The sequence below is a fragment of the Macrotis lagotis genome, chromosome X (genome assembly GCF_037893015.1).
Source record: "Macrotis lagotis isolate mMagLag1 chromosome X, bilby.v1.9.chrom.fasta, whole genome shotgun sequence".
Taxonomy (NCBI): Eukaryota; Metazoa; Chordata; class Mammalia; order Peramelemorphia; family Peramelidae; genus Macrotis; species Macrotis lagotis.
Genome location: NC_133666.1, coordinates 636,764,786 through 636,777,507, shown reverse-complemented (window position 1 = coordinate 636,777,507; position 12,722 = coordinate 636,764,786). Strand labels below are relative to the sequence as shown.

Genomic DNA, 12,722 nt, shown 5'->3' with positions numbered 1-12,722 from the left:
GTGCTCTGTCCTCTGTGCCACCTAGCTGCAAGTCTCACTGCACTTACCTCATGTGAAAATTCACAATTTAATTTGGAGGTTCTTATCAAATTGGTCCTAGAATTTCTGTGCTTCATCACCCTTTGCAACAAATGTGAGCACATAGCAGCCATTTTCTTCATTATGGCTACTTTGCAAGTGCCACTCATGAGCACCACACTAGAAGCTGAGCAAGTGTGCCATTATATTATGTTTCTTGTTGACTTAAAACCAACTCTGCCAATTCTTTATTTGCTTCTGCAAAGGGAACCCATGAGTTTCCATCTCCCCTTTGTCTTATGGCTTCATTTTTAGTGAGATTGATATGGTATATTCCCTCCAGTAATATGTTCTCTCATTATGGATCACTGGATGAGGATCTGATATTTAGATTAACATCAGTGATGTTAATGTTTGTAGATAATTAACAAGCATTTATTAAGCACTCATTGTTGTAGTGGCACTCTGCCAAGAAAAAAGACAAAAACACAAAAAAACAGGAAAACTAAGAGGGGAACTAACTAGGTTTGTGTGGCTGAGTCATTTAAGTTGTGTCCAACTCTTCGTGACCCCCATTTGGGAATTTCCTTATCTGTAAAATGAACTAGAGACTTTGCCAAGAAAAACCCCAAGAGGGGTCACCTCAAAAACTTGGATACACCTGAAGAGACTTAACAGCAACAACAATAGCATTGACTTTACTCAGTAAAAGCAAAGTAACCTTTGAGGATAGAAGACTAAGGGAGTGCCTGAGGAAGGGGAAAATTAGGAAAGATCTGTTCCATACAACAGCCTTTGAACTGAATCTTAAATGAAGCCAGAGATGACAACAGGTAGGAGTGAAGAGCATTCCAGGTATGAGGGACAACTACTCGCAAAAGCATGGAGATAGAAGATGGATTGTTTGGTGAGAGGCACAGCAAGTGGGAAGGTTATCACTGGACCTTAGAATGCATGGAGGACAGTGGAAAGGGAGGAAGGAACCAGGTGATGAAGATCTTTATATGCCGGAGCACTTGGCTAGATCCTGGAAGTAATGGAGAGGCACTGGAGCTTATTATCAGGCTAGGTGACATGGTCAAGGCTGCATTTTAGGAAAAGTACTTTGGCAGTGGGGAGAGACTCGAGGCAAGAAGATCACTTAAAAGGCTGTTGCCAGGGGCGGCTAGGTGGCATAGTGGATAAAGCACCAGCCCTGGAGTCAGGAGTACCTGGGTTTAAATCCTGTCTCAGACACTTAATAATTACCTAGCTGTGTGGCCTTGGGCAAGCCACTTAACCCCATTTGCCTTGCAAAAACCTAAAAAACAAACAAACAATAAAACAGCTGTTGCCATAGTCTGGGTGAGAATTGGTGAAGGCCAGCTCTAGGGAAGGTACTCATGTGAGTAGCCAAAAGGGCACAGGTGTGAGAGACATGGTGAAGACAGAAACAAGATTTGGATGATGGATTTGCTCTCTGGGAAGAGAAGAGTTGAGAATTCTTAGCTCTTCCACATTGGACCCCCTTGATATAAGAGCAGGAGGTGACTGTTGAGGCCTGAGAACCATTCTGGAGTTTTCATGGTTTTGTGGGTTGCCAGAGGTAAAGAGTTCTTCATGCGTTGGCCAACTTTGGGGGCTCTACTTACTTAGTGATGCCACAGAAATCAGAGTCTTATTGAAGTCAGAATAGCACAATCTCATGTATTGGGGTGGACACAATCTCCTACTATCTCCTGTGTTTACTTCAGACTCCAGGCCCAGAAAAAATAAAATAAACCATGCCCTAGGTCAGACTAATTGTTGGGTGGATTAGAGAGCTAAGGAAAGGGGCTGGACTGACTTAGAGGTTCTTTTCAGAGGCAAAGTTGTGACCCCCTTTTTGTAGTTCTCCCCCACTAGCCTTCACAATTGTTAGGGTTTCTTGCCACTCTCCAGCCTCCATACCTCCCTCAGCTTGCCTCTCACCCCCACCCCAGGCTAACTTGCTTCTTGGCAGGTCTTCCACAGAGCCAGCCTTAGGATGTCCAAGGGAAATAGGCCTTTCAAACATAGAACAAAGAATGTCTTAACTGGAAGTGACTTTACAAAATCAAATGTTGGAACTGAAGTCAACTAGTATAATTCCTTATTTTATAGATTTTAAAGTTACCTTAGACACAAAAAGAAATGACTTACTCAAGGTCACACTGAATTAGTGATAGAATCGGAGCTAAAAATGGAACATGAATGGTACAGAGCATGAATGTAGGTCATCAGAAGACAGGGAGAAAGGCGGCAGGTGTACATGTGAGGGGAGGCCGGAGGAAAGATGAAGTTGTGGGTATTGAGGGATGGCCTCAGTTGCTCTCCAAATAAGCTTCATTCTCTCTCTCTCTCTCTCTCTCTCTCTCTCTCTCTCTCTCTCTCTCTCTCTCTCTCTCTCTCTCTTCCAGTCCTGGTATCTGGGATAAACAAGGTTCTCCCCACACGTCCCTTCTCCTGTGTCTCGGGGCTATCCCGGGGGGAGAAAGGCAGCCCCCCGGCCCACGTTTTCGGTGGAGAGCTAGTGCGAGTGAGGACGTCCTCCCAGCAACCCCCGCCAACATCCAACCCGACAAAAAAAACAAACAAACAAAAACACAACAAAAAGAGACAAACAAAAAACAAAGATGAAAACAAGAGGTAAGACAGAAAAGTCAGAGACTCTCTCCGAAGAGCGAGTGAGGTTCCGCGCCTGGCAGTCAGGAACATCGTCGCCCAGTCCCCCAGCGACAGACACCCCAGCCAAGGGACAGGCCCCTTGCGTCCAGCGGGCACTGCCCAGACGTAGGGCCCCGGGGGGCAGCCTATGCAAAACGGTGTCTTTCTAATTTATTCATCTCCTCTCCACCTGCCACGACTGAAGAAAGGACCGGATGCCCAGCCTGTCCCCCAACCCTGACCCTTGCTCCCACGCCCACTCCCAGGACAGATGGCTGCTTGCTCCTGTTGGCATTGGGCAGGCTGAGGGCAATTCCCATTGGCACCAGCGGCCATCCCTCCACCCAGGGATGAGCAGATTTAAAAAAAAAAAGCAAAACAAAAATGTGCTTTGGGTTAGCTCCCAATGTCCAGACTCCTTAACCAGAGAGAGATGAGCATGTCCCTAAGGCCCCCTACAGAGGGGCATCTTGAGGTAATGGAACTGTACCAGGTGCATTCTCTTCCCATCTGCCCTGACCACAGACAAATCAGCTGATATCCCCTTCCCTTGTACCCCCCTTTCTGGGGTCAGATGGCAGCATTCCAAAGAGGCTGGTGCCCATGATGCTTGCTATTTGCCAAGGAGGTCAGGCAGCAACCTCTCATCTTCCCCAGCATCCTGGGGATCGGGGTACCTGTCAGAAGTGGCAGACACATCCATGGGGCTTAATGTTCTATGTATGCTGTGGAAGGGGTGAGGAGTGGAGACAGGCACTGTAGGATCTCTCCTGGTGGTTCCAGACACTATAAGGGTGATGATGGTGGCAGGGAAGGAAGTGGCTCTCAAAGTTGTTTGGGAAATCCATGTAAGGGTGGAGGCCACTGATAGTGTCAGAGGTTGGTTGGAGTGTCACAGAATGGGCATGGCTTGGTGGCACAGGGCCCATTGGTGAGAGGATTCAGCATGACCCAAGCTAAAAAAAGGGAGCCCCAATAAAATTCTTTTGCCCCAAAGGACTCATTGAAAACACCCCATTTCCTATACCTTATGGAGTCATCTAATTTGGCCTAAACATGTCCTTGCCCACCCTCTTCACTTCTCTATTTCAATCTGACTGGGACTCATTCTTTCTTCATGCCTACCTGTTTGGGAGAAAAGGTCTATGCAATCAGTCCCACTCCTCCCATAGCTTGGTGTCCTGGACCCTGGGACCTGGGAACCAAAGGGGCTGAGGAAAGAGAGACGGCCGCCAAAACCTGTGCCATGAAGCTGCCCAGGTAGCACTGCAAAAGATGCACTTTTGGAGGACAGAAAGGGCAGGAGAAGCCACCAGGATGCCCCTCGCCTGCCTGCTGCTCCTACGGCTTTGGTCCTTCCCTTAAGGATCTTGACAAGCCTCCCAGAGCAGAGGTGGGTGGCAGGGGAAGAACAGGTCCCCACCCTCTGGTACAAAAACTCCCAATCCTCTTCCCCACCCTGTCTAACTGGGCTGTGGAGTGTAGGCGATTTAAGTGCCTGAATCCTGGATCGCTGCCCTCAGCTACTGCCCTCCCACACCCCCAACTCACAGCAGAGCCAAGTGATCATGGACGGCCTAGAGCCAAGACCTGGGTGGCCCTTTGCCCTCCATGCCCACTTCCTTCCTGCCAACTCCTCAGAACCGCTCCTCTCCCTGGGTCCTGCCGGCTCCCTGTGCATCATCACTAAGATACCTCACCAAGGGCCACCAGGAGACCTGGGGTCCCTGGTTTTCACCCACTGGTGTCTGGGCCTCAGACCTCTCTGATTTCCAGGGAAACCAAGACTCTCCCTAAGGAAGGAGGAAGGGGACACCTCCTTTCCCAATGGCCCTTCCTCCCTATTCACTGAGGTATCTCTGTGGGTCTGGGACACCCTCATCTCCTTTACCTTCCTGCAGCCCAAGCCAGAGAGATGGGGGACTGAAAGTCAGAGTGGGCATTTGCCCCTGCCAGCCAACCGCCCGTCTGGGACAGTGGAGATTGGGGTCAAAGGGGGTCAGGGAAACTGCCCTCTCTCCCCCAGTTCCCCACTGCCCCCTCTGCCAGTGCCTTAAAACCAAGAGTGATGCCCTGCCCATATCCATGTCTCCTCCCCTCATGCCTATGCCTCCCTTCTCCCCAGCTCAGCCCAGGCCAGGCCAAGGGGAACTGCCCCATTGCACTTTTGTCTTCCCTGTTGGCTCTTGGGAGTATGAGATAGGTTGGAAAGGGAGAAGTCACTTGGTCCAGTCCCCCTACTCTGTGACTAATTCCTGCAAGATATGGGGGTGAACCCTAGTAGGGAGGGGAGCAGGGAATTGAGGGAGGTGCTATAGTCAAGGTCTAGAGTCAGCCAAGATCTGGCAGAGAGGGAGAGACTGCCAAACCACAACTGGCAAGGAAGGCAGTGCCCTGGCCCTGACTGGGTTTTCCCTACTGCCCTTTGTGCCTGGGTACCCCCTCCCATTTGCTCCCCCTTAAACACATACACCCCAGAAGAGTTAGGAGTAGCTCCGGCCTGGGGTGGGCAATCTGTTAAGCATTTCCGTTGAGCCGCTCTGATAACACTAAGCTCAGGGAGCCAGCCCTAGGCCTCCCTCCTGCTCTCACCTCTGACCCTACCTCCCCCAGTCATCGGGAGGGAGGAGACACCTGGGACCACCCCTCCTGGGGTGCCCTTGGGCCCTGTGAGACCTGTGTCGAACCTTTCTAGATCTCCTTCTTGGGGAGGGGGGCCTTCTGGGGGGGGGGTCTGAGCCATGTAAGGGACAAGGAGTCAAAGAGGCTCCTCCCCCTTGGGAATCTCACTCTTGGTCCCAGATCCCCCCTTCCTTCTTTTTCTCTTCTCACCCTCCCCACTGCCACCTTCTCCAGAGACCAGACTTTCCTCTCAAACTGGCACAAAGGCGCGGCAAACCCAGTTGATCCAAAAGAGAAAGAACAGAGTTTCCTAAGCCCCCTCCTCCACTCTTCTCCTACCCTGTGCCATCCTTCTCATCCTCTGGAGCTCCCCTGATGGCAACTTTGTCACCCAGTGGCAGAGAGTGCGATCCTCGTGCACTTAACCCTGTTGTCCTTCCCACCCACAAGAGGTCTCCAAGCCACTGGATGGGGTTGGCCTTTGGGACCTGAAGTGAGCCTCTCTTGGGGGTGGACGGGTGAAGAGCGTGTGTGTGTGCATGTGTGTGCGTGTGTGTATGTGTGTACGCGTCTGTGTTGGGGGTGGGGTGGGCGTTGGAACCTTCGGTACAGGCAACCCTAGCTTCCTAGGGTCTTAGGGGTGGGGGTGGGAAAGGACCGCGTTTCTGGCGGGGCCTTGGGGAAACAAGCTGGGCTAGCAAGATGGCAGTCAAGGGGAGAACTCAAAGCTAATAAAACTGCATGGTGCTTAACCAGGAACTCGTGTGACCTAGCTCAAGCTGTCAGCTCGGAGCTGATAAATGCATGGCAGACTATAACTGGCTCTACCTTTCCCCCTCTCCACCTTCCCCTGCCCCATCCTCTTTAAAAAAAAAAATTATATAAAAAAGTGAAAAAAAATTCCATGTTTCCTAATTTGCACGAAATTTTCTATCACATGATGTGCCTTGCCTTCCAAGAATAAGTATTAACTTTCAACGGTATCACCGCACAGAGATAGCTGCATGCTCTGCTCGTGTAGTTAAAATAAAATCAAATAAAAAATAAAAATGGAAAAGGGGGATGTACTTCTATTTGTAAAAAACAAAACAAAACAAAAAAAATCACCAAACAAAAAACTCTAACCCATCCAGCATTCAGCCCTCCTCCACTCCTCCTTTGGGCCTCACCTCCATCCATGTTCATGTTTCTTGGGCCTAAAGAGGGGTTCCTCATATAATGGCCACCCCAAAGCCTTTCTAGCTCTTGCCCCTTTCCCAGCTATCTGCCCAAAGCTAAGCTTGAAGGGTCCAGGAGGCTGTTTTGGTTTGGATTTGTTATCCTGAACATCTAAGCCCTAAAGAGATAGTCCCTAGAAAAGGAGGGCTGTGTACCCACCATCCTGGATGACCACCTCCAAGAGTGTTACTCTGAGTTGACTATCTCCTAGGATTAAGACCCTAAAAGAGGCAACTGTCTCCCAGAGCAGCCCTCTAACTGAGAACCTGTCCCCTAAGATGTCACCCTAACAGACAACCACCTCCTAAAGGGTCACCTCAAGCCCGGTGGCTATCTCTTAGAGTTTCACCCTAACTGAAAATATCTATCCTCTGAGGTATCACCCTAACTAGGATGACTACCTCCTCTGGGTACCACCCTGATTGAAACATCTGTCCCCTAGCATGTACAACTGCCTCCTAGCGTGGTCCTCTAGCTGGGACAATTGTCTCTCAGGGTGTCACCCTAGCTGAGATGACAGATCCCTTCCAGCTCTAAAATTCTATAGCTCCGACTGTCTCCTAGGCGGGCAAAAAGAAGTGAGTTACCCAGTTAGGGCTCAGGGTTTTACAATTATCATTTAACACAGGAGAGATGGTCATTTTTGTGTCTCTTCCACCTGACACCTCCCCCCCATAATAAATTTTGCCAAAGCCCTTCCTTTCCCTTCCCACTTGGTGGGCCATTTGGGGATGGGTTTTACTCCTGTCCTTACAGCTTCTCCCTTGCTCCATGTCTTCCAGTTGTGAATACGAATGCATCTAGTATGGCTAAAGTATATATTTATCTCTATATGCAATACCTGTTTAGCCTCTGCTCCTAGGCTGGCTAACCACTCTCAGTGACTTCCTGGGGGAGAGACAAGAGGAGGGCCTTAGAGAAGCTGCTTTGATCTGGGAGTGGGTTGGGATGGAGGCCAATGGTCCCGTTTCATTTTTCCTGGGCCGTTTTGTGTGTTTTTGTTTGTTTTTTTTTCTAATTGACCAAAGCAAAGCATGTGCTGCGTTTCTCCTCCCTCAATACTTTCCCTGTCCTTCATCCCTGGCTAGTGGGGCCCAGGTTTGGGGAGAAGGGCTGAGTTCAGTGACCTAAGCTGTGAGATTAAGGGAAAGAACTGCCTTCCAGCCTCTGGTCCTCTTTTTCTCTAGAGTCCCTCCTTGGGGAATCCAGCTTCCAACAATCACCTATTGCATCCCTGGGTCAGGGACACTCATCCCACCCACATAGCTCTATTTGTTTATCCTCCTTGGGGAGGAAGGTGGTAACTGAGCCTAGAAATGAGATCAAAGGATCACCATAAACCTGTAGTTCACCATGTGGGTTTTGGGGAGCCTGGAGAGGTCTGAAGGTTTGTCAAGGTCATGATGGTTCCTCCCTCACCACCACCCCCTCTGAGCTGTCATCTTCCTGGGCCTCCCTTGGTAGTTGTTTTTGGCTCTTGGGCAAGGCAGACAAGAGCCACTGGCTCACTGGCTGCCCAGTAAGATCCCCCATTTCATCCCAGATTTTAGTAATTCTCTTCTATTCCCATCCCATCTTCTTTCAAAAGTGCCACTAAAGACCAGAGCAGTAGGAGTGAAGAGTATGACAACCCCATGCAATCTTGTCTCCCAAATCTGAACACTGTGGGAGTTTGTGTCTGAGCATCAGGTTGAATGTGACTGATTTAAACAAGAAAGCCCCCTTTGTGTTAGCAAAACCAGAAGTTGGCTTGAGGATTCCTGGAGAGATCCTAAGGATCAAGTCAGAAAGGGTCTTCCTAAGGTCATTTTGTCTACCACCCTACCTCCATCCTGACCTGGACCTCATCACCATCACTGTTATATAGGGTTCTTTCAATCTAGGAGCTCCCAAAACCAAATGCTTCCTCTCCTCTTCATCATTCCACAATTCCTCAGTTCCTGAGATCCAGGGGATCTGCCTTCTAATTCTCTTAAACATAGGTAGAACTCTTACCAATGGGGCCCCTGGGCAGTCAAGACCCTAACCCTTTAAACTTTGTCCCTTTTTGTCTTCTCAGTTTGTAGAGGGCCTTTCTTCTGCCAATATCCAGGAGTTTTTGATTAGAAATTTGTGGAAAAGGGAAAGAGAAATTAGAAACCTTCATCTGCATGAAAATCCATGCAAAATGATGGCCTTGAGGCATAATGGACATAAAAACTTAGAGCTACTGAGTGCTTAGAGGGCTGGGGCTGAGAATGTTGAGACTGAAAGCATTCTAGTCCCCTTCTAGAAGGTGCCATGACCATCCTCTCAAGTGCAAGAGAATAGATTTAAGTCAGCACCCTTGCAGGAAGGGCTCATTGTATTTTACTCCCCAGGCTATGTACATCTTGAGTTGGGAATGAGAAAAAGAGATGCCCTTTTGGCAGGGCCCTTCTGTTGACACCTGAATGTGGAAGACTGATGGAATCTTCTCAAAGGAGATTTTAGTTAAAAGACCACCACCACCTCCTTCCATCCAGGTGCTTAGGGAGAGCTACTTGTTATTCATCAACACTGACCACATCCCCTCTCCTGTGTTCTCTATGAACAGGAATTCAGGCTTCCATCTAGTTACCATGTACTTAAGATGTCTCATTGGTCACCAATTATCCATCTGCCTTCAGGGCTTCTGTCATCCTGCCTAATAGTTGCTATACCCTGCCTTCACTCACCAAGATATGAAACTCTGAATGCGACCTCTACCCAAAACCTGGTATGACTTTGGCTGACCAAATGGCTCATCTCTTCCTGGTTCAAAGTCCAAGGGTTCTCATCACACTAGTCTATTAATCATCTAGTAGTATTTTTCATCTGTTTCATCTGGTTCTTAGAAACTTCTCAGGCCATATGACCACACACACACACATACACACACACACACAAACATACACACCACTTCAGGGAAAAGATAAGAGAAGGGAGTCACAAGCTCTGTTTGATTAAGTGAGGTCAGGAAAGGGGTATAAGAGGTTAGAGGGATTCTTCTGAGTCATTCAGCCAGAAGCAGAAGCAGGGTGCAAAGGAAAAGAAAAATGAAATCAACCAGGTGATGGGCACCCCCAAAAGTGAGATGCTAATCTTTTTCTCAAAGTTCTGATATAGAGTTCCTAGGTGACCTTTTCCCTAAACACCCCACACAAAATACCAGTGTTCAGGCCCCAGGACTTCCAACCCCTCTCAGAGTCCTTCAAAATCCAGATAGCTTTAGCCTTCAAGCTTGACTTTTCTTGACCTTGCATTCATGCACTGTATTGACTCTCTTAGTGATCACAACCTTAAATTAGGTAAGATAGTACCAGAGTTAGGGAGAATATAGTAAGAAAGGTGTTCCCCACAGAAACCTGTTCGCCTAGACCAACAAATTCTAGAGTCCTAAATAGACTTCAATGGGAAATATCTCAAATGGACAAAATTGAAGCTGCCTTCTTCCCCGTCTGATCACCCCCCATATATCAGGCCTCATTGATGGTACTTTAAACTTTATCATCTGCTCACAATTTTTTGTGATATGGATTATAAATTGCTGCTCTTGGGGGGGTCACTTTCTCTAGCTGGCACATCATCCTAGTACCTTGGTTTTACTCTTCATTTTTGAGGGGATGAACAACATCTTCCCACTTACATCTCTGTCTATATCCTCTCCCACATCATGTCATGCTACTTCTCCCTCCTGCCAACCAGACATCTGGGAAGCAGTAGATCAGCTGCTAGAATCTTGGATCAGCCTCAGTTCTGGTCATGATGTCAGCCTTCCCCCAAAAATGTGCCTCCCACCCTTTCTAAGTCTTCTTTTTACTTAAAGTCCCTCTGGTGCTCCATCATTTATCCATATTAGCCTCACAATAAGAAGGCCTCTGTTTCTTTTCAAGGTAGGGCCTGGGGCAAGGTTTTGGGACAAGGAAGGAGGGAAAGCCAACTAAAAGTCAAAGCAGCAGGACTGTTGTCATCCAAACCAAAAAACAATTGTTCCCAAGCAGTGCCTCGCAAGTCCCTGCTGGCCTGGCTTTGAGGGGTGTTTTCTCATCTGACCATCTCAGTTCTTGCTTAGGAAGATTTAGGGAAGGAGAAGGATCTGCCTCCTTAAGAGGGTAGATATCAGCCCTGAAAGGATAGTGAACTATTGCAGGCAGGGTTCTAGGGTGATCTAAAGCACTTTAGAATAGCTAGATTCTTCCCAGTCTGGAAGTCTTTGAGGCTGTTCTATATTTTCCAGTGCCTAGGAATATAAGGGTGATAAAGACAGCCTGACAGAATCCCAGCGCTAGCTGGGAGTTAGAATGGGAATTCATATCCGTTCTTCCCAGTAGAGGCCACATTCCATGCCTGGAGTGAAATGGGAGAACTCTGGAGCAAAATGAGATGGATCTTGGGAGGGAATGGGAAGCTTTGAGTCCATCCACCCACCCAAAACAATGCTCTATTCAGAACCACAGGCCTCTCCAGAGGCCATCTTTTCCATCCTCCTTATAGGGTAAGATTCTGTTTTACCAATGAGCCCATGAGGAGAAAAACAGTAGTAGCTTTCCATCAGCACCCTGGACAAGGGAGCAGGTGGGCAATCCAAGTCACACTTCTATCTGATCCCTTGGTCCCCTACCCTGGCATTACCTTCTCCAAGGATCTCCAAATCTTGACCTGAAATCTATCCTCTTAAATACTTGGGCCCCAACAACCCCTCCCAACTACCACCACCACCATCAACAAAAACCAAAACCAAAGGCTATAACCTTGGTCCCAGCCCCAGACTTATCCTTTCTCAGCCCTTGTCTCAGCAGAGTAGACCAGGCTCTCTGACTCCTCTTCAAAGTCTTGGACAGGAGTTGGCAAGAGGCAGGAGGGACAGTCCCCCCAACCCCAGACTTTTCTGTTACAGTTTCCATAGATTTCATTTTGATCACCCAAGAACAACATTCAGGCGAAAGGGAGGCGGGGGGGGGGGGGAGAGGGAGGAGAGGAGATGTTACATAAAGTGAGATCAAGTACTGGAGACATTTCTCTGGGAACATGATACAAAGGAGAGAAAAAAAGAATTTGCTTTACTGGTGTCCTCTTCAGTTGTTTTTTGTGTGCGTGTTTTATTTTGTTTTGTTTTCTCCAAGATTTCTTTTTCCATTTTATATTTTATCAATATTATGGGACTAGTTAATCTGTTTCTTGCTTCTTGCTTACTGCACCCATCCCACAATGCCCTTGTACACACACACACACACACACACACACACACACACACACACACACACACACCAAGCATCATAGATTGGAAACCATGACAGGCCCAGGACTGTTCTTGGCCTACCCATCAACAAATACATACAGTCAGCCCAAATCCAAGGGCACAATATTGGGACCGGGATGGGGGATGGGATCTAATTCTGCCCTTCCTCCTTCCCCCTCCCTCCTACCCATTCCCTTGCCTCCTGCCTCAGTTTCCCTCTCTCCCCTCCCCCTCTTCTGCGCCTCACACCCTATTTGATTATAACATTGTATGATGCAGCCCTTACGGTCTAGCCGATGCGCCTACCTTAAATACCATTTATTGAAAGTGACGATGGTTTGTTCCCTATGCAAAAAAAAAAGAAAAAATATTCCAAAAAAAAGAAAAAATGTATAAAACATTAAACAAGCTATGCTCCAACTCTACATGTGTCCCCCAGACTCTCTTTTCTGCGACTGGGATCAAGGGAACCTAAGAGGGGAGAGGGGAGGGACTAACAAGGATGGGTTATTTGATGGCTTTTGTCCTGGACTCTCCTAAGCTTCCTAAACAAGAAGGTGGTATCTCAAGCATGGGGTGGGGGAGGAATGGGGGAGGGAAAGAGAGAGAAATAAGGTAGAGAGAGGTGGATGATATACAGATCACCAGGATTCCAGAATCCAACCTATTGATTTCTACTTGCTCCTGACCGAGAACACCATCTCCAATAATATCCCCAGATAGTAGTCCAGATTTACCTTGAAGATATACTTTGATAGAGAACCCACTACCACCTGAGGACATCCATTCTAGAAAAGCTCTAATTGCAGATGTACAATTCCTCGTTACAACTATCACATGTTGCAGCTCATTCTCCCTTTAGGGCTAAGTCTCTCCATAACAACTCTTTAAACATCTGAAAATAGCTCCTCCAGGAAGAGGATCCAGGATTAGGTTTATAGTCTAGAAATGGATTTGGGGG

The 12,722-nt window shown here is 48.0% G+C and overlaps 1 protein-coding gene across 5 annotated transcripts in view; it reads left to right on the top strand.

Moving 5' to 3' along the window:
* Positions 1–12,186, top strand: part of NFIC (nuclear factor I C) — a 139,082-nt gene extending 126,896 nt beyond the window's left edge. For all 5 annotated transcript variants that reach the window (XM_074204175.1, XM_074204174.1, XM_074204176.1 and 2 more), the window contains one exon: positions 2,436–12,186. In XM_074204175.1, the coding sequence (XP_074060276.1) occupies positions 2,436–2,453 (18 nt within the window). In that variant the 3' untranslated portion in view covers positions 2,454–12,186. The remainder of the gene's footprint in view (positions 1–2,435) is intronic.
* Positions 12,187–12,722: the final 536 nt, after the last annotated feature.